The 27,027-nt window shown below is 39.8% G+C and overlaps 1 protein-coding gene across 1 annotated transcript in view; it reads left to right on the forward strand.

Moving 5' to 3' along the window:
* Positions 1–24,270, forward strand: part of LOC108436323 (kelch domain-containing protein 8B) — a 124,352-nt gene extending 100,082 nt beyond the window's left edge. The window contains exons 6-7 of the mRNA XM_017712744.2: positions 9,813–9,914; positions 18,933–24,270. Of these exons, the coding sequence (XP_017568233.1) occupies positions 9,813–9,914; positions 18,933–19,129 (299 nt within the window). The 3' untranslated portion in view covers positions 19,130–24,270. The remainder of the gene's footprint in view (positions 1–9,812; positions 9,915–18,932) is intronic.
* The last annotated feature ends 2,757 nt before the right edge of the window (positions 24,271–27,027 follow it).

Raw genomic sequence — 27,027 nt, forward strand, 5'->3', positions numbered from 1 at the left:
GAAAAAGGCCAAGAATCTGAGGTTGAAATAATAATACATTGCATATATTTTTTTTGGTGAACATTGAGAATGGGTCTCACAAACCTGTACACCACACAAGGGTGATGTTCTTATTTCATAGTGATATTAGCAAACATTTCTGATCACCAGCATTATCACTCATGTATAGCCTACAGTGGTTATAATTGATGAATTCAGATAAAATCTGATTTGCCTTGTTCGATTAGTTCCATCTCTGACCAAACAGGTTTGTTAAAAAGGAAAAAGAATGAAAAAATGCAATTAGCTACTCAGGCCACAGGCTCTGCATTTTAGTGCCCAAAATGTGAAATGTTGTGGCACTGGGAACTGGGCAATAGGCAGTGTCCAGCCCTGTATATACTGCTTTACAAAAAATCCTGCATACGAAGTATTCTTAAATGTATTCTGATATATTTGTCCTTTGCTACCCAGTTGTATAGATTTTTGTACAATTTATTTTAAATGAATAATTCATAAAGTTCTGCAATGCTGTATCACAGTAATAAATGTTTGTCTAGCCCTGATGCTCCCAGGAGTAGTCTTCCACAATACACTATTATAATGTAATTATTCATGCTGTTCTGCATTCAGGTTCTGTATAATCTTAATACAGAGTAGATTACAGAACACTAAAGTAGACTGCTATCGCTACTGTGCCATATGTTGGTGCCAGTATTTGGCAGCCCATTTTTACTAAAACGGAGAACTCACCTGTGGCAATATTCGTCATGTGCCTTTGACAAAGACAAAAGCATTGAATCTTTGGATTTGTTAATGGCCCATGTTCATTATGATTAACCAAAGCACACTGTTTGGCTTGAGATAAGGAAGCTCTGAGTACTTGTTTCAGTGGCCGGAACACCCTTGGGGTTATCCTGCCTAACTACAGATGAAACACCCACCAATGATTTTCTTTCAAAGCTCTTGAATCCTGAGAACAATTTGCTCTGTAATTGAGCGTGTCTGCTTGCTAAATCGTCCACATCTACTTTTGTGATAAACAATAGACATAAAAAAGAGAACTGTCCAAAACTGAAACAGCTGTGTTTGATCACATTTCCCAGTCATATAGAAAAACACAGATAGAGATACAAAGAGAGAGAGTGAAAAAGATTGGGCACATAGTGGCTCCACAGATTGTGATGTCTGGCAGGGGTCTTGTCTCGGGGGGCTGTTGACTCATCTCACCCATGTGGAGCACATCAACTGCAGCTACGACTCTCGCCTCTTTCCTCTGTTACCATGGAGAGACTTTCAGCCTAGATCTAGAGAGAGAGACACAGAGAGGGAGAGAAGGGCAAGATGTTCCAGATGTAGCTTGTTTGATGTTTTGTGACAAACAGCATCTGGGAAGGTCTTATTGAGTATAACTGCGTCCCTGGTGTGTTCCTCTACTTTCCAATGCATGAGCCAGCATCCTGTTATGGGCAAGCTTACAGAAGGAGAGAGAGAGAAAGAGGTTTGACATTTTGTGAAAGGAAAGAAAGATGTCTCAGCCAGCAAAGTATGAGGCACAGGACATGATGAACTAACGTTGGCATAGCAACATAAAACGCATCCCATTACAAATAACTACTTGCTTCTCTCAAACTGTAGTGGAATTACTTTGCTCATTACTTGCTGGAAACGGTAATCTCATTTCTTTACTTGATTAGGTCTGCATTACTTTATAACACTAGCGTGTATCTGTCTGCATGGCTGCCTTTAAACAAGACACAGCCAGTTATGCTAAGTAACTTTATGAATGGCTGATGCTATTTGAAAGAAAATAGCCAGCAGAAATGATCAACAAACAGCTGTCTCGAAATAAAATCTTTGTAACTAAAATGTAGTGCTTGCAGAGTTGTTCCTGAATAAATATTTAGTTTGGCCTGTTCAGTGTTCTTCAGCACAGTGATCTTTATCCAGCAGTTTCATTTTAGCAGGGAGCACACATACACACAAATGACATACAAGAGCAAGGACAGATATTTATTTATTTATATATATATATATATATATATATATATATATATATATATATATATATATATATATATATATATATACTGCTCAAAAAAATAAAGGGAACACTTAAACAATACAATATAACTCCATAACCTCTGTGAAATCAAACTGTCCACTTAGGAAGCAACACTGATTGACAATCAATTTCATATGCTGTTGTGCAAATGGAATAGACAACAGGTGGAAATTATTGGCAATTAGCTAGACACACTCAATAAAGGAGTAGTTCTGCAGGTGGGGACCACAGACCACTTCTCAGTACCGATGCTTTCTGGCTGATGTTTTGGTCACTTTTGAATGTTGGTGGTGCTTTCACACTCGTGGTAGCATGCGACAGACTCTACAACCCACACAAGTGCCTTAGGTAGTGCAGCTCATCCAGGATGGCACATCAATGCGAGCTGTGGCAAGAAGGTTTGCTGTGTCTGTCAGCATAGTGTCCAGAGGCGTGGAGGAGGCCGTAGGAGGGCAACAACCCAGCAGCAGGACAGCTACCTCCGCCTTTTTGCAAGGAGGAACAGGAGGAGCACTGCCAGAGCCCTGCAAAATGACCTCCAGCAGGCCACAAATGTGCATGTGTCTGCACAAACGGTTAGAAACCGACTCCATGAGGATGGTATGAGGGCCCGACGTCCACAGATGGGGGTTGTGCTCACAGCCCAACACTGTGCAGGACGCTTGGCATTTGCCAGAGGACACCAGGATTGGCAAATTCGCCACTGGTGCCCTGTGCTCTTCACAGATGAAAGCAGGTTCACACTGAGCACGTGACAGACGTGACAGAGTCTGGAGACGCCGTGGAGAGCGAGCTGCTGCCTGCAACATCCTTCAGCATGACCGATTTGGCAGTGGGTCAGTAATGGTGTGGGGTGGCATTTCTTTGGAGGGCTGCACAGCCCTCCATGTGCTCGCAGAGGTAGCCTGACTGCCATTAGGTACCGGGATGAGATCCTGAGGCTCCTTGTGAGACCATATGCTGGTGCGGTTGGCCCTGGGTTCCTCCTAATGCAGGACAATGCTAGACCTCATGTGGAGTGTGTCAGCAGTTCCTGCAAGATGAAGGCATTGAAGCTATGGACTGGCCCGCCCGTTCCCCAGACCTGAATCCAATTGAGCACATCTGGGACATCATGTCTCGCTCCATCCACCAACGCCACAATGCACCACAGACTGTCCAGGAGTTGGTGGATGCTTTAGTCCAGGTCTGGGAGGAGATCCCTCAGGAGACCATCCACCACCTCATCAGGAGCATGCCCAGGCGTTGTAGGGAGGTCATACAAGCACGTGGAGGCCACACACAATACTGAGCCTCATTTTGACTTGTTTTAAGGACATTACATCAAAGTTGGATCAGCCTGTCGTGTGTTTTTCCACTTTAATTTTGTGTGTGACTCCAAATCCAGGCCTCTATTGGTTAATAAATTTGATTTCCATTGATGATTTTTGTGTGATTTTGTTGTCAGCACAGAACAAAGTACTCAGTGAGAATATTTCATTCATTCAGATCTAGGATGTGTTATTTGAGTGTTCCCTTTTTTGAGCAGTGTATATATATATATATATATATATATATATATATATATATATATACACACACACATATATATAATTATATTATATAATATTATGTACAGTACTGTGTGAACGTTTTAGGCATCTAAGCAAATTTTTAAACAATTTACTTCAGCAGTAAGTTTATCGCAATATACATTAGAATAAAGTCATATTGATAATTCAAATAAACAACAATACAAAGTAACAAAGATTTCTTGGGTCCATATTTTTCCTTGACACGTTCACAGCCGCCACAGAGACTTGTTAATATCATTAATTACATCATGAGCACAATTTACTGAAGCAGTGTTTATTCAAATATTAACACTTTTCTCAGCAAATAAACAAGCTACACAAATAAATAGATTTTGAAAATGTGTCTTGGGTGCCTAAGACTTTCGCACAGTTCTGTACATTATCCTATTATGTATCTTAATATCTTCAGAAATATCTCTTAAAAATATATGTGTGTGTGTGTGTTTTGTGTGTGTGTGTGTGTGTGTATATATATTCCAAAAGTTTGAGACCATATTGAAATTCTGTGATTTTTTTCATTAAATAAAGAACATAAAGAAAATGTTTGAATTTTGAGCTGATTCTGCACTATTTGTAGCACTGACCATGTTGAGACCATTGTACAAAACGGTCAATTTTTTGTTAGTCTTATCTCTTCCATTAAAGTCTGTGACCAGATGAATTTCAGCTGCATTTGATGTACTTATCAGGTACAAACCTGTGAAGTCCATGCCAGCTCAACTGTAGGCTGTCATTAGAGCAAAAGGGGGACCAACCAAATACTCAGAAATTCAAAACTTTTCATTCAAATTGTTATGCTGATACTCAGAGACAGGGAGAGCCAAAGAGAGAAAATGTATGATTAATACATGTTGCGAATATTCTTCTTTCAGAGGCCTATGAGTAATGCAAGTAATGAAATTTCTTATCATAATGCCATTACAAGATTTTAATCTAAACTTTGTTACAAGATGAAATAATCACATTACTGTAACCATGTTAACCCCAACACTGATTCTCATTGATTTTGATATCTTTGATTCACTTAACTTGGGAACTTGGTAATACATTATTAATTATAAGTATAATTAATAATTATATCTTACTTCCCCTTAAACTTTTATCCAGTTGGCAGCATATAATCCCTACATTATTGGCAGCAGCCATTTTTTTTATGTGGTATGTAAATTTGAATGGACCTACAGAAATTTTTTTAAATTACTCAGAATGAAAACTGCTACATTAACTTTAGATTCAAAGTTAGGAGTGTCTTTGCCTTGTCATGTTGCTGTGTTATAGATACATTTTTTTGGGGGGGGGTGATGATGACAACATGTATTTGTGTTTTAGAAAAATAATGTAGAGAAATAATTAAAATGATGAATCAAATATACAGTGAGAACTTTACTAAACATCAGTACACAACCTCATAATGAGTTTGTGCCATTCCTTTTATGATCCATTGTTTTTTCCCTGATCTCCCTCAGTGCAACTTTATGAATATCTGAACAGTTATTCACTATTTGAACACTGGCACCCTAACCAGTCAGCAAAAGTATTTGATCACTCATCCACACTTTTGGAGTGAATACAAAAGTCCTGATTGCCCAGGAAAAGAGAAGACTTCAAAAATGTGACTGATATTGAGCAAGGGAGTGGGCTTAGTGGACTCTGGACAGTTAAAATCTAGTGTTGGAACAGATGAGTTAAAAGTGACAGTACAGTATCAGTGCTGACAGCAGACAGCAACCTCAAACAACAGCCAACGTGTCTGAGGGTCTCACAAAGATATAGAGACAGCCAGGCAGGCCTCAGGGCCATTCTGCAGTTTTATTCAGTATGTGTTCATCAGTTGGGCTTTATGGCTGAGAGCAGATTGAGGTCGTGTGGCTGGACTCTTTTTGACTCCTCTGCATCCACTGCCCCTTCTGCTCATTTTGCTTTATGGCCACCATTATTAGATCGTTCCGCAGTGCACACTCTCCTGTCAGCACAGAGCTTTCCATATACACTCTGACAGATGCAGTCAAACAAGCAGAAGTGACATGTTCCTGCTGGATGGCTAAATCACAGACAAACCATTTCACTCTGAATAATTACTCTCATTCTCGTCTGAGCACCACTGCAGATAATGACTGAAGGAATAGTTTGGTGAAAAATCTACACATTTTATACTGTTTTCACATCGAAGCCAAGATGTATTTAGTGTCTGAAGATTGCTTAGATTTTAATTAGAGCTATAGACCTTATGTAGCCCACAGGTAATGGAAGCTTATTTCCCACCAGTTAGTTCTGTACAAGCTTCATGGCTAAATCATCACAAGCCAGGGTCCTTTCTGTGTGGAGCTGTCTGTGTGCATGTTCTCCCAGTGTCTCTGGGGGTTTCCTCTGGGTGCTCCGGATTCCTCCCACAGTCCGTCCAAAGACCTGCAGTCAGGCCAGTTGGACACTTTGCCCAGGGTGTACCTTTCGCTCTCTGTGTCCATACATATACATACATACATATATATATATATATATATATATATATATATATATATATATTTATATACTTGGAGCGAGTGGGCGGGGTTCTGTAAAGGGTCCCGGCTACAGACTAAATAGTCTTACTGGGAGACATCAATGCTCACGTTGGCAATGACTGGGAGACCTGTAGAGGCGTGATTGGGAAGAACGTACCTGCCCAATATAAACCCGAATGGTGAATTGTTACTGGACTTCTGTGCCAGGCATGGATTGTCTATAACGAACACCAAGTTCGAGCACAAGGATGTTCATAAGTGTACAGGGTACCAGAGCTCCTTGGGTCAAAGGTCAATGATCGACTTTGTTGTCGTTTCATCTGACTTGGGACCATATGACCACACTCAGGTGAAGAGAGGCATTGAGCTGTCAACTGATCACCATCTGGTTGGCCCAAAGGACTCCCGATTCAGCAGATAGGTACCGACAGGCAAAAAAGGTGGCAGCTGCATTGATGGCAGCTGAAAAGGAAACTTCGACCAATAGTTGAACCTCAGATTGAGGAGGAACAATGTGGATTCCATCCCAGCCATGGAACAATGGACCAGCTTTTCACCCTCTCACAGATTGTTGAGGGGGCATGGGAGTTTGCCAACCCAGTCTCCATATGTTTGGTGGACTTGGAGAAGGCTTATGACCATGTTCCACAGGATATCTTGTGGGAGGTCCTCCGGAAGTATGGGGTGCCGGAGATACTACTCTGGGCCATTCAATCTCTGTACTCCCAGAGTGAGAGCTGTGTCTGTATACTCAGCATTAAGTTGGACCCTTTCAGTGTTAGTGTGGACTCCGCCAGGGTTGTGCCCTGTCTCCACTCCTGTTCATGATATTCATGAACAGAGTGTCAGGACGTAGCCAGGGTCAGGAGGGCATTATGTGTGGAGGCTGGAGGGTGGCATCTCTGCTATTTGCAGATGATGTTTTTCTTTTGGCTGAATCACATGGATGCCTCCAGCACTCACTGGAGAGGTTTGCAGCTGAAGCGGTTGGTATGCGGGTCAGCACCTCCAAGTCTGAGTCCATGGTCTTAGCCCGGAAAAGGATGGCATGCCCACTACAGGTAAGGGGAAAGGACCTGCCCCAGGTGGAGGAGTTTAAGTACCTTGGGGTCTTGTTCATGAGTGATGGGAAGAGGTATGTTGAGATTGGCCGCAGGCTGGGACAGGCGGCAGCAGTAATGCGGTCACTGTACCGGACTATAGAGGTAAAGAGGGAGCTGAGCCAAAAGGCTAAGCTCTCTGTTTACCGGTCGGTCTACATCCCAACACTCACCTATGGTCATGAGCTGTGGGTAACGACCGAAAGAACGAGATCATGAATAAAAGCAGCGGAAATGAGCTTTCTTTGTAGGGTGGCGAACTACACTCTATTTGATAGAGTGAGGAGCTCAGTCACCTGGGAGGAGCTCAGAGTAGACTCTGCATTGAGAGGAGCCAGCTGAGGTGATTCAGGGATCAGATCCAGATGCCCCCTGGATGTCTCCCGGTAGGGGTGTACGCGGGGGACAAAAAGTTGCGGGGGACAGGGTCATCTGGGATTCTCTGCTCTCTCAAGTGCTACCATGACCCTATCTGGACTGAGCGGTTAACGATGATGATGATTTTTTTCTGTTTTTTGTTTGATTTTGCAAGTGAAAACATCACAGGAGTGTATTTTCTACATGACTCTAGATAGAAGCGACATGCGTAGTTGCCGCCCTTCCAGCATGTATAGCTGGTATAATGGCCAGTAAAGCACAATGTTTGTGTTTTCAGGATTGCATAAGAGAAAAAAATTGCGGGAGTACATTTTATGATAGAGAAATGAAGATGCCTATGTTAAGAACTTGACTGGGATTTAACGGAATGGACTTAGAGAAATTCTTTAAAATTAAAATTGCTACATTAACTTTACACTGAAAGTTAAGAGTGTCTTAGTCTTCTTCTGTTCCTGTGATATAGATACATATTTTTGGGGTTTATTTGGGACAATGACAACATGTATAATATAATGTAGAAAAATTATTAATATGATGAATTAAATATAGAGTGAAAACTTTACTAAACATCAAGACACAATGAATATCAAGACGAATGTGTGCCATTCCTGTTATGATCCATTATTTTTTCCCCAATCTCCCTCAATGCAACTTTATGAACACCTGAACAGTTATTCACTATTTGAACACTGGCACCTGGACCAGCTAACAAAAGTATTTCCTGACTGCCCAGGAAAAGAGAAAACTTCACAAACGTTACTGATATTGGGCAAGAAAGTGGGCTTAGTGGACTTTGGATAGTTAGAATCTAGTGTTAGAACAGATGAGTTAAAAGTGACAGTACAGTATCAGTGCTGACAGCAGACAGCAACCTTAGACAACAGTCAAAGTGTCTGAGGGTCTCAAAGATGGACAGATAGACAGCCAGGCAGGCCTCAGGGCCATTCTGCAGTTTTATTCAGTATGTGTTCATCAGTTGGGCTTTATGGCTGAGAGCAGATTGAGGTCGTGTGGCTGGACTCTTTTTGACTCCTCTGCATCCACTGCCCCTTCAACTCATTTTGCTTTATGGCCATCGTTATTAGATCATTCCGCAGTGCACACCCTCCTATCAGCACAGAGCTCTCCATATACACTCTGACAGATGCAGTCAAACAAGCAGAAGTGACATGTTCCTGCTGGATGGCTAAATCACAGACAAACCATTTCACTCTGACCATTCATTCTCGTCTGAGCACCACTGCAGATAATGACTGAAGGAATAGTTTGAAAAATCTACACATTTTACACAGTTTTCACATCGAGCCAAGATGTATTTAGTGTCAATTGCTTCAGTTTGAATTAGAGCTATAGACCTTATGTAGCCCACAAGTAATGGATTTCCCGCTGGTCAGTATTGTGCAAGCTTCATCACAATCAATCATCACAAGCTCTTTTCCCGCTTCAAACCCAGGACATTAGTTGGATACTTTTATCAGAAAAACTTTGCGGAACTCTCACGTGCAACCCTTTGCCATGAAAGTCTGGGTAAACAGGAATTGACATCCTCAACATGGAAGGCCACCAGTTCCTTTATTTCAAAGCACTACTGTGACTTTTTTCTCATTGGTAAACTGAAGACTTAACTGTAAAAACAAAACATTCTCCTTTCACACCTGAGAGTTCAACAGTAATTAAACTGGATAGAGATAAGTGAACAGAAGCCTGAGCCAAAAAAATTATAAAGTTGACCCAGCAATTTGCCAATACGAGACCTATATCCCCCCTGGCTGGGTGACCAGGGTTCTTTCTGTGTGGAGTTGTTTGTGTGCATGCTCTGGATGCTCCGGTTTCCTTTAAAGACACGCCGTCAGGCCAGTTGGACACTTTGTCCAGGGTGTATCCTGCCTTCTACGTGTGTGTGTATGTGTGTGTGAGACTGGAAAAACAAAAGTTTGAGGACTACATATGTGAATTATGCAAAGCCTGAACATTACCAGTAAAAGTATACCAATAATGTCTTGGGTTTTGAGTGTGAAAGGAGCTATAAACATTTTGCTTTGCTAGATTTTTCCAGTTTTGCCAGTTTTCTTTGGAATCATACGAAATCATACGAAATACACTTCTCTGAATAAACTGATTCATACCTTTTAATTTAATTGTTTTTAACCTTTACCTTCTCTTCTCACATGTCCCTTTTGTGGTCTGACCTTTGCACTTTTGAACCTATGTGTAGGTGTTTGGCTGAAGCCCACAAGGAGCTCTCGGATGAGGGAGAAAAGGGCAGACTTTGTTGCTGGCTGTCTCGGTGGAAGGGTGATTGTTGCTGGAGGGCTGGGTAAGTCCTAATGGAGTACACTTATATTGCAAACATAACTCAGCTGCAACCACTGCAAGACAGTTTTTAAGACAGTGGCTTAACTGTCGTTATACGACAACACCCACACACAAATTAACTTGTAATAATATGCTTTTCCAAATAATTCTGTCTATTAAGCCGCTTTAAATTTCAAGATAAAACCATTAGGTATATGTCACATGGCAGAAAAATACCAGCTGCACAATAGATTACTGCAAATCCTCTTTCATTTCTTTTAAACCTCTAATGATGAATGATAACAACAACATGGTAGCTTGTCATTGATTGACAGTGGTGCAAGGAAGATACAAATCCTTGAGTAAATCCCTTGAAATTAGTTAGAAAAAACTGGATGTATTGCTGATATGTATTAAAGTTTAAGCTTATTAAAGTGAAACTGCAGCATCTAAAAATAAATATTAAAGTGCTTGCACTAAAATGTGCGGTGGTGTCAAAAGTAGAGCTTACTGTATGAATGTAAATGATACAGCACGAATGTGAAATTACATGTGGCACAAAATATAAATAAAAACGTTGAAATTACATTTTAATGCAAGGCACAGTGTTTTCCCTTTTACCAAAATATTTATTGACCACACCTTTGTTTCAGTGCAAAATATGTTGAGATGTGTGTTAAATGACCTCTGAATTTGTAAACTTACACTGGACCTGTCACACTTACACTTGTCATGAAGGGCAAACACTAATTGGCTACAGCAAATCACAGTCTACTTTATATAAAATGTTTATGAACTATTTTATTGTATATTTAATGTATTAAATCAGCTCACTCTCCCATATCTCTCTGCATCTCTTCTACTATTGTTAGAGGTTTAGTATTTGCTTTATGACTCAGTTTCATTCACAAATGTAATGGAGCTTATTGAGTGGAGTGGTATGGTTCAGCTACACTTCTACTCTGTTTAGAGAAAATGTATGATTGGCTCATCCACATTATGGTTCCCTGTTGGCCAGACATTGTGTCAATTAGCTAATTGATTTGTGCATTAGAGTCGTCACGCTGCAGCTAAAGCAGACAATTCACACAACATAGAACCCCCAGAAGGGCAAACTTAACACATTTTATATCTATATTCAGTGAATCTTTTAGTAAATACGCACAGCCTGACTCTGAATATTATTGGAGGAGCCGGTTAGCCAGTTAGCTCTTTGCCAAGCTCGTTATTAAACAAAAGAATGTTCATATGTAGCATTTGTTTAGTATGGTTTCAAGTCTTCGACTTCAGAGTTCAAATATCTGTATATTAGAATTAACTAGTTGATGTATTTGTGTTCTTTTCAGACCCATACACAAATTATTTCCATGAAAATATATCACTTAAACTTCCAGGACTTAATTAAGGATGCACTTTGATGTGGTTGAGGACACTTTTGACTAATTTATGAAGTACTGTTAAAATGCACAAATCACTGTTTAGCCGAACGCTGCAGGCTACTGTTATACACAGATAGGTCTAAATTTACTTTAGGAGTTGTAGTGCTTGATCCAGTTGCATCACGATCAGTTTCTGTGACATTGACCATCATCAATATGCAGGAATGTGTGTAACTGTATGTCTGGCCCTGATTTCTGTCTGCTTCGTGAATACCGATGGTGTTCTGGAATAGTCGCTCATAGTGTTATTTTACAGTGGTGGACGAAGTACACAAATCATGTACTCGAGTTAAAGTAGAGATACCCAAGGTTAATATTACTCCAGTAAAAGTACACGTCCTCCCCTTAGACCTCCATTTGAGTAAAAGTATGAAAGTATTTGCCTTAAAATGTACTTAAGTTTAGAAAGAAAAAGTACTAAAATATTAATTAACTTAATGCAACTTAGTTACAAGTTTAAGTTTAATAAAAACTTTAAACACAGATTCACAAATGAGTTTTCCTTTACTATATTGCATCAGTAGGTCTCTGTTCATAAACATAAACTAGCAAGAACAAATTTACTATAAAATGAAATAGTGTTTGTATAAATTAAAAAAAGACGCATCAGTCACGACTGCATATGTGGACATATTTCTATATTGTGGTCCAGTTACACAAAGTTAAGTTAGTTCCATCATTTATGTTGAATAGACGCTCCCAAAATTTCGAAAATATAAAGTCGCCCAAAATGTAAAAACTTCAGTAAAGTACAGGTAGACTGGTGTTACTGTACACCACTGTTATAGCTTTTTTATAGTTCACTGTATGTCATACTGTATCCTAAAACATATCAACAAGACTGCGTAAACAAGATCTGGATGGGGTTTGAGTATGTTAAGAGTTCTGGTGATGTTTTTGGACTAACTGGGGGCCTATTGTGTTCTAGTGTTTGTTAACACTTTCAGCTTCACAGCTCCAGTTTAATTTAAAGAAGCAGAATTTGGACTCATACATGACTACATATAGGGTTAGTAGAAGGTTGTGTCATTTTAAATTTTCACCAAGACCATTCTTATAAGATATACTTAGCTTGCTGTTTTTTACCCCTGGGTTTGAGGCAAGATGAGAGTTGCTATGAAATTATTATTAATGTTTGTGTTTTAATGTTTAGTGTCTCATGTGAGGCCTTTATCAGCAAGGAGTATATACAGCATCAGTGCAGGGTAACCACTAAGCATAAATAGGTCAACATGGATCACACAGCTCAGAAGGTTAAGAACCTCTGATCTAACACATTAGGCTAACTATTTGTTTTATGATTCATTTCATATATGTTTCATTCACAAATATGACTGAGCATCTTGAGAGGAGTAGCAACAATCCTGTTACCCTTCTTTTCCAGAGAAAGAGTATTATTCGCTCATCCATGTTATGGTCCTCTCTTGGCCACACATTGTGTCAATTTAGCTAATTGATTTGTATGTTATAGTCTTCACGCTGCAGCTAATGCAGACAGTTCACACACGGCTGAATCCCTAAAAAATCACCACCCCCTTCCTGCCTCTTTTTTTAATCTGTCATAACGTTCAGAAGAGAGGGAGACAGATTTCTTCTTCAATAAATGCTAGCCGACAGAGTGGGTGAGAGAGATTTCTGTCACTTCCCAAACAGTATATTTAGGGCAAAATGATGGAGATTAAACTTGACAAGTTTTTATTTCTCCACTTTAAATGTTCAGAAATAGAATCTAAAACGGCCTGGGCTTTCGGACGAAGCAGGGGACGATGTAGAAGTGCAAAGTGTCCTTTCAAACAGAGCAACTCCTCTCTTTATTATTCATGCTTTTGAATGTGTGAGTGACTTCTTTCAGTGTGTCACACAGGACTGACACACTTTCTTACTTCTTTCTTTTTTATGCAGGCACAGACAGGCACATGCACACATTTACACACAGACACTGTAATAACATGATGAGATTCCCTCCAGGTCCTCATATCTTCCTGGAATTAATGTCTGCCATTAACTTTGAGATGGGGCTCATATTCCAGAAATTGCTCACCATCACTAATGACCCTGTCCAACCTTAATCTAAAATGCTTGTACTCCATTTCGACCGCAGATAACATAAAACAGGCTATCAGAGTCATTGTAGGGTATTAGATTACAACTTATATGTCAGTGAGTAGTAATTAGACCGTTGCTGTATCTTCATATATATATATATATATATATATATATATATATATATATACATATATGTGATTATTTGAACATTTTGCGAAGAATGGATGAATGGAAATGGTCCAAGAATTTTGCTGCTATTTCAAAACTTCTGCATAGTGCAATTATTAATTTTAATATGTAGACATTTAAGATTTTTAGATGTGAAAGGTTCTATTCAGGAGAACAGGAGTAACTTACAGAGTAAGATTTGTTCACAGTGGTGATAGGAACCAGACATCCAAAGCATTTAATGCCTTTAAAAGTTACCTTGCAGAAAGGTAATACACGAAATGGTTACGAATGTTTTTGAAGTTAGATTTTGGCCTTAAACTATATTTTTGAATCTATGTATGACAGAGAGATACATGCAAGACATTTAAGGTAAAATTGAGCTCATATAAAACATTTATTCTGATTTACCATTATTTTCAACACTACATGTAAAAACTCAGAAGACGTGTAGGTTCACTGGTGTTTTTAAATAGTAAATTAAATGGCTATATTTATGACACAGACATCATAAGCCTGCATACTGTCACTACCATTATAAAGAAATCAAGAGTCAATGAAACATTTGGCATGAAAACACAGTAAATGACTTTGTTTCCTATTGATTTCTGCAGAAATTTTGTAAAAATTATTGGAGTTCCACTAAATGTGTTTAAAAGTTCTCTCACAGAAAGCAATTACATGAAATATTTGAAGTGAATACACTGCCTGAGGCCTGAGACATTGTTTTATGAAAGTTTTGACATACGGTTTCAGGCTAAAATGTATATTTAATCCATTCATGACAGAGAGATCCATAGATTGTGTTGTAAGGCAAGATAGTCCCCAGAGAAAACTTTTTGGATTTACCACAGTTTTAATTTTTCAGTATTACGTATAAAAATTTTCTGGACATGTGTTTTAGTTACAAAAAAGTTAAAAACTTTTTTTACAATATGTAAAGGTATCATTTTAGAGAGACAGGGTTTTATTACCACAGTAACAGCATGTAGGAGGCTGTCACTGGAGGTTTTTTGCCATTAATTTAACTTTTGCAAGTGCTGCCTATGTGTTCAGTTTGTTTTTTGCACAACTGTGGCTTGAGGAGTTAGTGCAAAAAGCAACTTGGCTGGGGTTTTCCTGCTTTGCATAAGAAGACTGTACCCTCCTTGCTGAAGATCCAAGAGTATGGTGTAAGAGTCATGGAGAACGCAGAGGAGACAGGGAGGCAACAGATAGCAAAATCCCATCACAGAGAAGTGTAGTGGAGGGTAGGGAATATATTAGCTTGCAGGGAGGAGTTCTCAGACACATCTTCCTCCCAGACTTCATTTGCACACTTTGTTCAGCGCAGTCGGAGCTGAAGCATAGCTGTTTGGACTGCAAAACAAGCCTGTCAAGGGAGATGCATGTGTGTGAGTGTGAGCACATGGGAGAGTGCATGTGTATGCGCACTTGTACAACTGCAAGTGTGGGACTGTGTCTGCTGACCTAAGAAACGAGAAAAAGAAATACTGAAAAAAGGGTGTCAGAAGACCAGACAGAGTCAGTCATTCTAATCACAAGTGACGTGTAAATGGTTGGGTGCTTTTGCAGATTCAGAGCTGTATATGCTCTGCAGTGTGAAGTGGAAAAACAGTGTTATATGTCATCAGTATATTGCAAGATTGTAAACAGAACATAGGGCAGTATGTTTTAAATATATAGTAAAAGCCTCCAAAAGAGCCAGATACTTTATAAACCCACTTAAAGTTTTAATGTGAAATATAAAAAAATATTAAGTAATTATGAAAATTTACTGGTTTATCCAGTAAACACACTTCTTTGTGTGGTACTGTAAGTGTTGAGCCAAAATAATTCAAAGTAAACCTTTATTTAAAGGGTGGATTTGGACAGAATAATTTCAAAATTCTGTGGGACAAACAGGAAAGTGGGAAAAATGTTAGTAACATTGACAAAGTATAAAAAATAATTATCTATAGTGGTCCTAGAAAATGAATACTTTAGAATTCGTTAAATTTCTAAATTCCTAAAATGTGATCATATCTTCATCTAAGTCATGGCAATAGATAAAGTGATCCCAATAAAATAACAAGCAATTGTGTAGTTTTTCCATGTATTTATTAAACAAAATGATCCAACATTGCATGTCTTTGTTGGTATAAGGAATAATTAAGGTCAGGAGATCCAACCGATTGGATGACAATTAAGTGTGAGTATTGGTGACCCTGCCCTATTTATAAAATATAAAATAATAAGACTGTACAGATAATTTCCGAGCAAGAATATTACTAAAAGAATGTGGACTAATGAGGCAAAAATAAATTTCATGGCTTAAATGACAAATGTTGGGTTTTCAAAAAGCTGAACAATGCATTGCAGCATAAGAACCTCAGTCTAACTGTAAAACATGGTGGTGGCAGTAGCACTGTTTAGGGCTGTTTTGCAGCCATTGGACCAGGACAGTTTGCTATTACACTTGATGGTACACTGAATTCTGGATTGTATCAGGAGACTCTACAGGAGAAGCTGAGGCTCAACAGAAGCTGGGTCTTACAGCTAGACAACAGCCCTAAACACACTACCAAATGTCTACCAAAAGATGGTGGAAGCAGAATAAATTTCATGTTTTGTAATGCCTAAATCAATTAAGTCCAGACCTTAATAGAATTCAATAGAATCCAATAGAAATGTTCCTCATGTCCTGAAATGTGGCATTCATGTTAGAAAGTCCACTAGTTTGTAAGTGCCCACCAGTGAAAGAATGGGCCAAAATTTCTCCAAATAAGTGAGCCAGACTAATCAACAGTTACAGGAAACATTTAATTGAAGTCACAACAGTTACAGAGCACAAGTTCACATACTTTTACCAACAAAGACAGTTAATGTTGGATCACTGTGTTCAATAAATGAAAGGAAAAAAACTATGTAATCATTTTTGTTGGTTGTTTTATTGAGTTCTCTTCATCTAAGAGAACCTATGTATGAAGCATAAGATTTTATGTCATATTTGAATATAAAGCCTTAGAATATTAGAGGGTTTACAACCATTCTAGGACGATTATATTGACATATGCTAGGATTTTTTTTCTGAAGGAAAATGACTGGGCTTGAGAGCACCAGTAGACTTAAATGTTATAAGTGGCTGCATTACGTCCAGTCCAACTTTTCTTCTTTTCTGATTTTTTCTGAGTCCTTACTGGGGGCTTTTCCCTTATTGCCTTTTTCTCTAGGAGCGGTTTGCAAAATATAACCACAGTGTGAGTTATAAGGAGATCTGTGGCCCTTCACACTGAACCATGGTGCGGTTTCTCCCTGTACAGATTACAGACAGCAGCTAGGCTGACTTTTTCTGATTATCTCCTGCAGAAGCGGCTGTGGCACCGCGTTTGTTCTCCCGAGAAATTATGATAACAAAAGTCACCCCTAGCATCGCTCACACATTCATATCATCCACGCTTCAATTTGAGTCTCCATGGAAACTGGTACAACTTAGTGGCGGGTGATGCGTAATGATGTTGGTCTCACCACCAGAGGCAAGGCAGGCCGCAGAGAGAGAGAGAGAGAGAGAGAGAGAGACTCTTATTGACCCCAGAGACACAGGGGAAAATATTCTAGTCAAAGCTCCTGTCTCTGAGGCAGCCTGCCTTTACTGTGAGAGCGGTGAGAAGTGTCAAGTAGCCTGGTGTAGACGTTCCTGTCTCTGAGGCAGCCTGCATTTACTGTGAGAGCATTGAAAAGTGTCAAGTAGCCTGGTGTAGATGTTTCTGTCTATTGTCCACATTGGAATATAGCAGGACAGCACTGCCCAGATTTCTGGGTTTCACCTCATCAAAGAGTTTATGAGGCGGATTCTCAGGGTGTGCATATGCTGCATAATTTTTACAGATATCTGCAAGGTGCCACCTGTCAAAATCTGCATTAGCCCCAAAACCCACCAGGTGGCAGGTGCTCCGTCTGCAAGAGACATCCGCGCGCATTTATGTGTGTGTGTGTGTGTGTGCGTGTGTGTGCGTGTGTGTGCGTGTGTGTGTGTGCGTGTGTGTGTGTGTTGGTGTGTTTGAGTGCAGTAGGGGGGTGTTATGATGTCAAGGTGCTGTTGTGTTGATTGAGGAGCTGGAGAGGCAGCCTAATGATGTGGCAATGCACACCTGCCTAAGAGTGACTCATAAAGCTTCACTCTGAAAGCTCCCTCCTGCTTCCTCCAGCTCATCTGAAATATTAAACACTTTAAATGCTATTGCACATGCTGTGATTCTTTCAGACATGTAGAGAAGGAGATGATGTTTGTTAAAACATCATGAGGCACTTAACTAGTTCCTTCTCCTGAAGGGAATTGTGAAATGATACCAGATTCTTGAAGATTCTAACAAGTATGGTTGAAGATTATTGACAACCTTAAAGACATTTACAGTGCACAGTATCTAGATTAACCAACCGCATTGCATTTAAAAAATAGCACCAAAAACATTTAATAAAATTATTTTTGTTTAACAACTAACATGCTGCACTGAACTAAATCCAGTTGAACAGGGCTAATTATGCTCTCTTTGTAATGCCACATGCAGCAATTTTGATCAGTAGTGACAACATCCATGATAAGCTCTGAAAAGCATATTGTGACCTAGTGTGGTGTAATTCCTAACAGTAGTGATTGTCATTTTGTCATATTGCCTGCCCTTCCTATTAAACCTCTATAGGTATTTTATAGTTTTTAACCTTTTGACTGCAAAGGCCAAAATGTAGGCCCACATTTCAGTTCCTTGCTTTCATTATTGCATGACATAAATATTTGTGTCATAATAGCTGGTGCCACTAGCTTTGGAAGGGATTTATGAATAATTTAAAATAATGTATTATTTTTGAATAATTTAAACATAAAAATGTAAAATGATTAATCATTAATGAGCAATTTTAACACCAAAATAAAAGGGCAGTGGTGACTTGCTATCTGTTATCATTCTCATGCTTGTCACAGGTAGTGGTAATGTACACCACACACAAAAGTGGTACTCTTGTGATCCTTAGGGCAGCATTCCGGGGATGACGCTGTCCTTTACTGGTTTACTGCTCTCCCACTCTCAGATATTTGTGGCCTATCTAAACCATCCTTGTTATCTGTTGTTCTTTGTGTTATTAGATCATCACATGGTTTTCTTTTTTGCAATGGCTAAATCAAAAAAATTAGGTTTTCTTGTTTGGTTTGATGTTTCTCACCATCTCAAATGATCTGTTAGTATTTGTTAATGAACTATTGTAAAGTGGTACAAACTAGTTACTGAATAATACATCATAAGAATAATAACCCAATAATATGCCTGCATTTTAAAGGGCCAATAAAGTAAATGCATGCCTTTTCATCTGTACAGCATTGTATTCATCACTTGTGTTTGTTTTTGTTGATTCAGGTAACCAGCCTTCACCACTGGGATCAGTAGAGAGTTATAATCACGTGAAGAGGAGATGGGAGGTTGTGGCTCCACTCCCTAGCCCACGATGTTCTTGTACCTCCCTGCAGACCTCCAACATGCTGTTTGTCATCGGAGGGGTATCCCAGGGACCCAGTACCGCGGTGGAGGCCCTCTGTCTGCGAGAAAGTGTCTGACAGACACATGAACGCGTGCGCACCTGTAAACAGGCACAAATGCACCCAATGCTGGACTATCCTGGGACACAGACCAAACTGCAGAGTTCTCCCACAATTGCCTGGCTGATGGTCCAGATTCAGACACAGGCTCTAGTGTTTCAAGTCTGTCCTTTCAACAAGGGAGATCTACAGGAGTCTAGACAGCACCACACATATCTGGATGGACTATAGACTGTGTTGATGCTGGAGGTCTTAGACAAACAAGCAAAAAAAATCTCCACACAAACCTACACAGACAGAGGTTCAGTGGTGCAGACGCCTTTGATCTGTACAGTGTCTTTTCAGAATCAAAGCAGGGTACTTTTCTGGCTAAACTCAAAAGGAACTTAGGGCCATATCCACCACGCTGCCGCAGCGTTTGCCTGCAGTAGCACGTTTAGCACTTTTTCTATTACCTTAAAGGAAAAGGAGAGATGATGTGTGAGGATTTTTTGTTGCAGGAGTGGAGGCGTATGACTGTGTGTTTTTGTACCTTCACAGCCATGCATGTGTGAAATTCAGCACTGTTATTCTTAGAGCAGAAAAGAGCACTCCGCTAATGGTTAATAACCGATTCCTGCGCTGTAGCATGGGGTTTCGATTAGGACGAGTGATGGAGAGTGATGGTCGTGTCAAAATTAGCCAGCAAATGTGCGACCAAGCTCAGTCCAAGCGAATTGTGACAAGTGTCAGAGTCCCACATAATGCATTTATGACTTCAAAGTTACCAACCAGTATACCCTCCAAATGAGCAGTTGGCATGACAACTGATGATTGGTTTCATTGATCTGGTTGGAAGGAACTTGTTTGAAGCAGTTTGCTGAAAGCCTACGACTAGTGCAGCAGTTAGCCAGCCGCACAGTGTTGTTGTCGCGCCATGTCTGTCCACACACTGAAAAATGGAGAACCATTTTCAAAGGCGCCATTGACAGCAGGACTGGCGACTGCTGCCAAGGGTATGCTACCTGGAGTTCAGAACAGAACAAAATCCCGTTAGGTAATCTTCACACGCACGGTTTTCACACCCCCTGCACGCCTACACACATGCACACACAAAACATGCTTTACTGGCGCTCTGTGGTTGCCCAGTGTCTCCACCATAGATAATATAGCCATGGTTTGAGGTCAGAGTATTCATCAAGACTCTGCAATTAGGAGCCACATTACTGTGAAGAAGTCAGAGACCAGCCTTCATGTATTTCATTTCCAGAGTAAACAGCTGTTAGGTACAAATTATTGATTTTTCAGCACCATAAAAAAAAGCAGAAAACATATATATAACAGAACATTATATAGCCTCCACAATTAAATATTATATCAATTCGGTATTTAGTGTGTCCAGCCTTTGTCTGTATTTTTTATTATTAAAAAATATATTATTATTGACCTTTAGGCAAACATGCTCATAGTTACCTATGGGCATGATAAAGATGAAGAAAAACAAAAAAAAGGCTGTTAAGGACTGTTCCTCAAGGTGATATGTCAACGGCTGCTATATATGCCAAAACGTGTATATTTTCTAAATTAAGTTGTGTGTCAGTTCAGTGGAACTCTAATGGACGCATTATTGTAACCTGGTACAACCAAAATATATTTCTTGAGCGCAAAGACACTAAGATAAAAACAAATGCTTTGTTTTATAATGAATATTGATTCCATATAAATATTTAATATATGACTTAGCATCTCTCCAACCTAGGAGTATGTTAAAGACCACAAAGCTCTCTGAGAGGCGCTTTAGCTCATGAAAAATATGTATGAATGGCAATTATTCTTATTAAAGATTCTTATTAACTGATTGGTAACTACTCTGATGCCAGATTTTCACCATAAGACCCAAAACATACTTCATTCAAGAAAGCTAACATAGATGCTTTCTCAGGCAAAGATTGCTTACGTAAATATAAAGAATATGATACATTATCACTTTTTCATTCCAACAGAAGAGGTAAAGCAGCTCACACTCCTCTATTTGTCCACGTTTAGCTGTTGAGACTGTTGGAATGACAGCACAGGCCACCCCTAGCCACCCCTTGGCTTTGTCTCTATACAGAGAACAAAACCTCTGGCTTTTTCAAATCTGAAATACTTAGATTTTCACAAAGAGGAAAGCTTTAAGTGCTGTTTATTTGATGGAGATGTTTTGGTGGTCTTTTATGGCTATGATGAAGGGTGCTCACTTGACTTTTTCACAGTATTATGAATGACAGGCTGGAGGTGCAGGGCCACTGTTGGAGCACCAGAGGAATTAGCATGGTTGTGGGGATGTTTCTGGTATATTGTTTCAATGGAGAGGAGTGGGGTGACACTTATAGCATGTTGGTCATTCTGATTAAATCCTGACCTGCTCTCTGATGGTCTCATGGCCTGCCATTAACAGAAGGCCCAGTGCCTGACTCCATAATAAGACACTTTTACATATTCATGCTCTCTTATTTAGCCTGTCTCCAGGGTTTGCTGCTGTCTCTCAGTCATCTGTCTGTGCGTTTTTGTGTGTGTGTGTGTGTGTGTGTGTGTGTGTGTGTGTGTGTGTGTGTGTGTGTGTGTGTGTGTAAAGGGTGACTGTCTCTGATGAATGCTGTGTGGATGGCAAAGACGTTCATTTACTTTCAGCATGTGAGCGACACATGCCTTGCCCGCAAACACGATGATCAAAGAAACACGTGCACATACGGTCCTGCGATCACACACATCCGCACACCCACTCACGTTTGACATGTCTTGTTTGTTTAGATTTACACCTCCCTAATGATACAACTGTGATACTCCGCTGGCTGCCAGCAGTCTTTTGCAGCACGTCACAGCAGAAATGTTAGCTGGTGATAGATGGAGGGTTGTGGCTATGTGCAGCCTTGACAGGCTTGCCTTCTCAGAGACAGCATAGAAAGAGGGAGAGTTCATGAGGACAACAAGGAACGAGCATTCCTTTCTTTTCTCGAAAAAATACGCCTTATTTTTGCTGTCCTGTAACAAAAATAATCACAAGCTTTGCTGTGCTACAAATGCAAAGCGTGTTTCTAGCATTGTGTGTGGCTTGAATAACGGCTTGTAGAGTTGTATGTCTTGACAGTTGGTAACAGCCTCCAGGCTTTGCAGGATCAGGTGATGTGTGAGTAGATTAGCTGAGATGATTCTGAAAACAATATACCTCTTTTTCTATACGTATTCTGCAACATGACAAGACTTACGAGTGCAACACACTACAATTCGCTATTCTTAACATTCATAAATCCTGCACTCCGCTTAGAGACCCCTAACCCAGGTCATTTCTTTTAATCTTCCAGCAGATTACATTTCTTTTAATCTGTTCTTGGATAAGAAATGTTATAGAAATAAGGGGCTGCACATCCAGTGTAGGAGCAATATGAAGACCTTTCTAAAGTTTCAGATTTTAGATCTAAATGAAATAGGCAATCAATACAAATTTTACCAATTTTTTTTTTAACTACACCAAGTTTGAATATATTCCCCCAGTCTGTGCAATTGTGCATTTCTAATAAGGAACACAGAGTGTATAGAACACCTTGGACCTTCAGTAGCAGTTGTGTTGCTGTGATTTTGATCATGTTTCTCTATGTCATGGATATTTCCCTGTGGTGAACCTCTAGTTTGGATCAGTGAATTAACCCAGTGCTTTGTGTTTGGTTGGTCTACTTGTTTGTTTTTGTTTGTGTGTGAGGTAATAGGTTGTCATTTTTCACCCTTTTTTTCCGATGAGCTGAGGTGCTAGGTCTGTCCTTTCTTTATGATGCTGTGTTTTGACCTTTGTAATTGGTGTATAACTGAAGATTGTGCTAGCTGACGGGCACTGATGTTGTCCGACACGCAGGGCTGGTACTTTGTTCCAGAGCATAGCTGAGTCTGTGCCTCCAATTTAGAAAAAAAAACCTGCCAAAGAGGAACTTAGTCAACAAACAAAACACTGTTAAAGCTATTGGCTTATCAATGGAATATTGTGTGTAAAAAGTATATGAAACATGCCAGTGCAATCACATAGTAGAAAATAGTTTTATATTTCCAGATTTTTTGCCATGTTCACATCCTTCACATCAGAAATAATGTTGGAGGCTTTGGTACACAACAGACACACTTGAAGAGAATGAGCAGAGACAGCGTGCTTGACCACCGCCAGCCATGGGGAGCCAGTGGTGTCCTTTAGCGTTATTCTTCTCCCTTGAGCAGAACAAGAACTGTTAGCCCTGTAGGTTAAGCCAGTATTCACCGTGTGCTGACCGAATTTCATTGTAACAGATCTAATAATGGCAAAGTGCTCCTCTGCTGGCTTTTCTAATACAAATTTCGAAAGTGATGGTGGGAGAGCTGGCTGCCATGATATCCATGTCCAGTACAAGATTCCAGCAAGCTCTTGCTCCTCTGACAATCAGTTTGAAGCAATTTTAAATGAAACAGTCTCAAATGGCGTCACTCTTGACTTTTTCAAGGCCATAGAACTTAGTTAACCAGATTGATTTGTACTTGTATAGAAACAACATTTTACAGCCTTTCTATGCTGGAGCAATGTATGAAGATCACCACTTCGGCACTGTGGCGGATTTGATTCATCACAGTGTACAAGCACACCAATAGTGTCCCACTTTGAAGCACGTGTAGAAGCTATAAAAGGCCACCGTAGCTTCATATTGATGTCAAGGAAGTGGAGGGTAAGCTTGTGTAGCAAATCCACATTGTAGAAAAGTGTCCTAGTGTTAGATATTCATTCATCTGATAGGTTGCTGTGCATAAACTTAACATGTATCCATTTTCATGGAGTATTGCTTGTCATTTTTGAGCTAAGTTTCTATCTCAAAACTGTCAAACAGTGACATTAATGGGTAGAAAGCGTGAATGTAATGAACCGAGTACAGCACAGTACTAAAGTACCTGATGCTACAGTAATAGATCACCTTCGCACCTAATAAGTCCCCTCTATTCTTAAGTGCAGATTATAGCAGCATATCACATGGAAACCTTCTCTCAGACTGGCATGGTTGCTGACAGCGCTCTGGGAAAACACAGGTTCATGCAGGTTTGTGCCAGCGGCTCCAGTCCAGTAGTTCAGTGCCTATATATGTGAGGTAGTGCCTCTACTAAGACTTCTCTAATAAAAGCATTGCTGTCCAGTCTTGTTTTGCTGTGTGCCTTTTCTTTGCCTCATCTTTTACCCTCTGATTTTAGTGGAATTTGACAGCAGCCCTGCAGTGCAACCCTGGACCATGAATGCAACTGGCCAGCTTACAGAAAAGTGACAAACAGATCCCGCTCAAATGTCACTGCCATTCATTATAGATGAAGTAGATGCCACCAAAACATCTTCAAATGTCGCAGTGGGTCCGTGCAGGCGAAAATGATTTTCTTGCCTTGTTGCACTGCCTGTTACATCTTTGATTTATGCTTCTATGGTAGAGCAGTTGTCCGAATAGAAAAAAAGGCTTAACTATGTCATTTATATTAGGGTCATTTTACAGGACAGATGGGCTGGTGCACTAAGCATAAAGCCAGAAATGTCAAATCCTTGCACTGCAGGCATGCTGTCAGTGCATTTGCATCATTAAATACAATGCACAGCCAGTGAAGGTCTTTCATCAGCAATGTTTAATCCAGCACATAAATCGCAGATGAACTGAGGGTATTGACTTTGACTCAAATGGTCTGCTTGACTCCTTATTTCTTTTGTCAGACGTTGACCTTTGAAGAATGTTAGCCCAGTCACACTAAAAACTGCCAGCCAATTGAAGTGTTATCCAGATCGATCTCATCCTTTTCTGAATTTCTCTCTTCATTAGACAGTGTCAGGCTGTATGATCTGACCCATTAGAACGTATACATTGTGTCATTCATGGTGAATAAACTGAATTTCTTAACGCTGTTATTTCTGTTTTCTGAGGGTGTGAGAGAGACAGAACAGGGTATTTTTATTCGCTACCCTGGCAACTGGCTCTGACATTTTGGGAGATTTCAAAATCCTGAGCAATGGACAGTCTAGGCTACCGCTGGGCTTTTGTCATGACTGATTGCACACTTATGCCACTCAGGGTCTTGCTTAATGCAGACTGATTTTCAATGAAAAGAAATGGGTTAAGTGTTTTCTTGTAAGAAACAAGGGTAGGGACAATGTTAGATTGACATATTGTCAGATCACCCTGATTTTTATACAGTTTAATACAGGTTCTAAACTATTTTAGATCTACACTTTAAAACTATGTTCACTAAAAGAATGTTCTCTGGGTGTAAAACCATTATATTAAACTGAGTACACCTTTAAAGCAAAAGACAAAACAAGCATGACAAAACCTCGACCAAACCCATCAAACAACCACATGCTGTGTTCCAAGATGCTCTATGAAGCACTGACATCTAGGGACATTTTTAAATATTACACCATGGGGAACTTCAGTAGCTCAACAGGTATTGAACTGAATTCTTGTTCTCCTTTTTGGAATTTCACTGTAATTTGCTTGTAACTTCACAAACAGTTGTAAGAAAAGGTATCTTTAGAAGTATCTGTATTTCTATCTGTGGTCTGATCTTCAAGTCAGACTGCATTGCATACCATTTCCAAAGCCATATATTTACTGAGCACATGGTTTAAATGATCAAGGTCATCCATATAAAAGGTTTGCAAAGCCTTGTATTTCATAGCTAGTATATTTTCATAACTAGTCTAGAAATAGCCTTTCCTGCCACAAACTTCAACAAAAGGTTTTCAGTAGTATTTTTCGTTCTTCTGGACTAAATTTAGAATAGAATAGAATTTAGAACCATTTGTCACTGTGTTTGCACACTGTTAAATTAGACCTCTGCATTTAACCCATCCGTGCAGTGAAACACCCACGTGCATGCACACTAGTGTACACACACACTACGGGGCAGTGAGCATACTTGCCCGGAGCAGTGGGCAGCCCTATCCATGGCGCCTGGGGAGCAATTGGGGGTTAGGCGCCTTGCTCAAGGCTCTGTGAGGGTCCATTGGGTGTGGAACAGTGTGAAAGGGGGCTAACAAAGTGCAGAGAAACAGATGGACTGTCTGTAATTGTAGAACTACAAAGTGCTCCTATACAGTAAGTGGAGCTGATAAAATGGACAATGAGGTGGTCATAACATTATGCCTGATCGGTGTGTACTACCTCCACCATGATTCACAGTTTTCCCCAAAGAAGACACTGTATGAAAGTTCAACTTTTGACCTGTGGTCCTCAGTAAACTTGAGACAGGCAGCAGTGTTTCCAGTTTCAATTTCAGTGTCTCAATTTTGCAAGTTCCAGTCCTGGATTTTGTAGTCACTGGTCAGTATTGCTCTGGTGAGGCAACCAGTTGCATCTGCAGTTCAGTTAAATGTAAGTGATCACAAAATCCAGGACTGGAATTGGTCTGAAGTCTAAACCTCTTATTCATCTGAATCCTTTTTAATCATTTCCCATCATACAGTGTAAAGTCTTACTATTCCTACTCAATCTCTGTAGCAACAGTATCATTCTGAGAAGAACAGGTCAACAAAAATATGTATTTTTAAGGCAGAACCTGTCAAATCAATATTTTCATTGACTGAAACACCTGATTCCAGTTACCTTCTTTCTTTTGAGCACTGTTATGCTGGAGGTTCACTCCTTTTCCATCAGCAACCTTAAACATTTCAATAATTTCAGATGTAACATTTTATAAACTTGTCTTTTTATTTATTATTGATGAGATGAGATCTCATTTGAGCAGCTGATTATTAAGAGCTCTAGATGATTCCAAATGCTCCCAAACTTTCCTCACAGCTGTACAATCCTTTTTGCAGCCTGTAATTATATCACAGTAATTAGTTTAGTGTTGAATGAGTACATTGCAGATTTATCTATTTATCTATTGTCAGTCTGAGGCTTATAAGCAAAGAT

This window comes from Pygocentrus nattereri, chromosome 9 (assembly GCF_015220715.1).
Source record: "Pygocentrus nattereri isolate fPygNat1 chromosome 9, fPygNat1.pri, whole genome shotgun sequence".
NCBI classification, from domain to species: domain Eukaryota; kingdom Metazoa; phylum Chordata; class Actinopteri; order Characiformes; family Serrasalmidae; genus Pygocentrus; species Pygocentrus nattereri.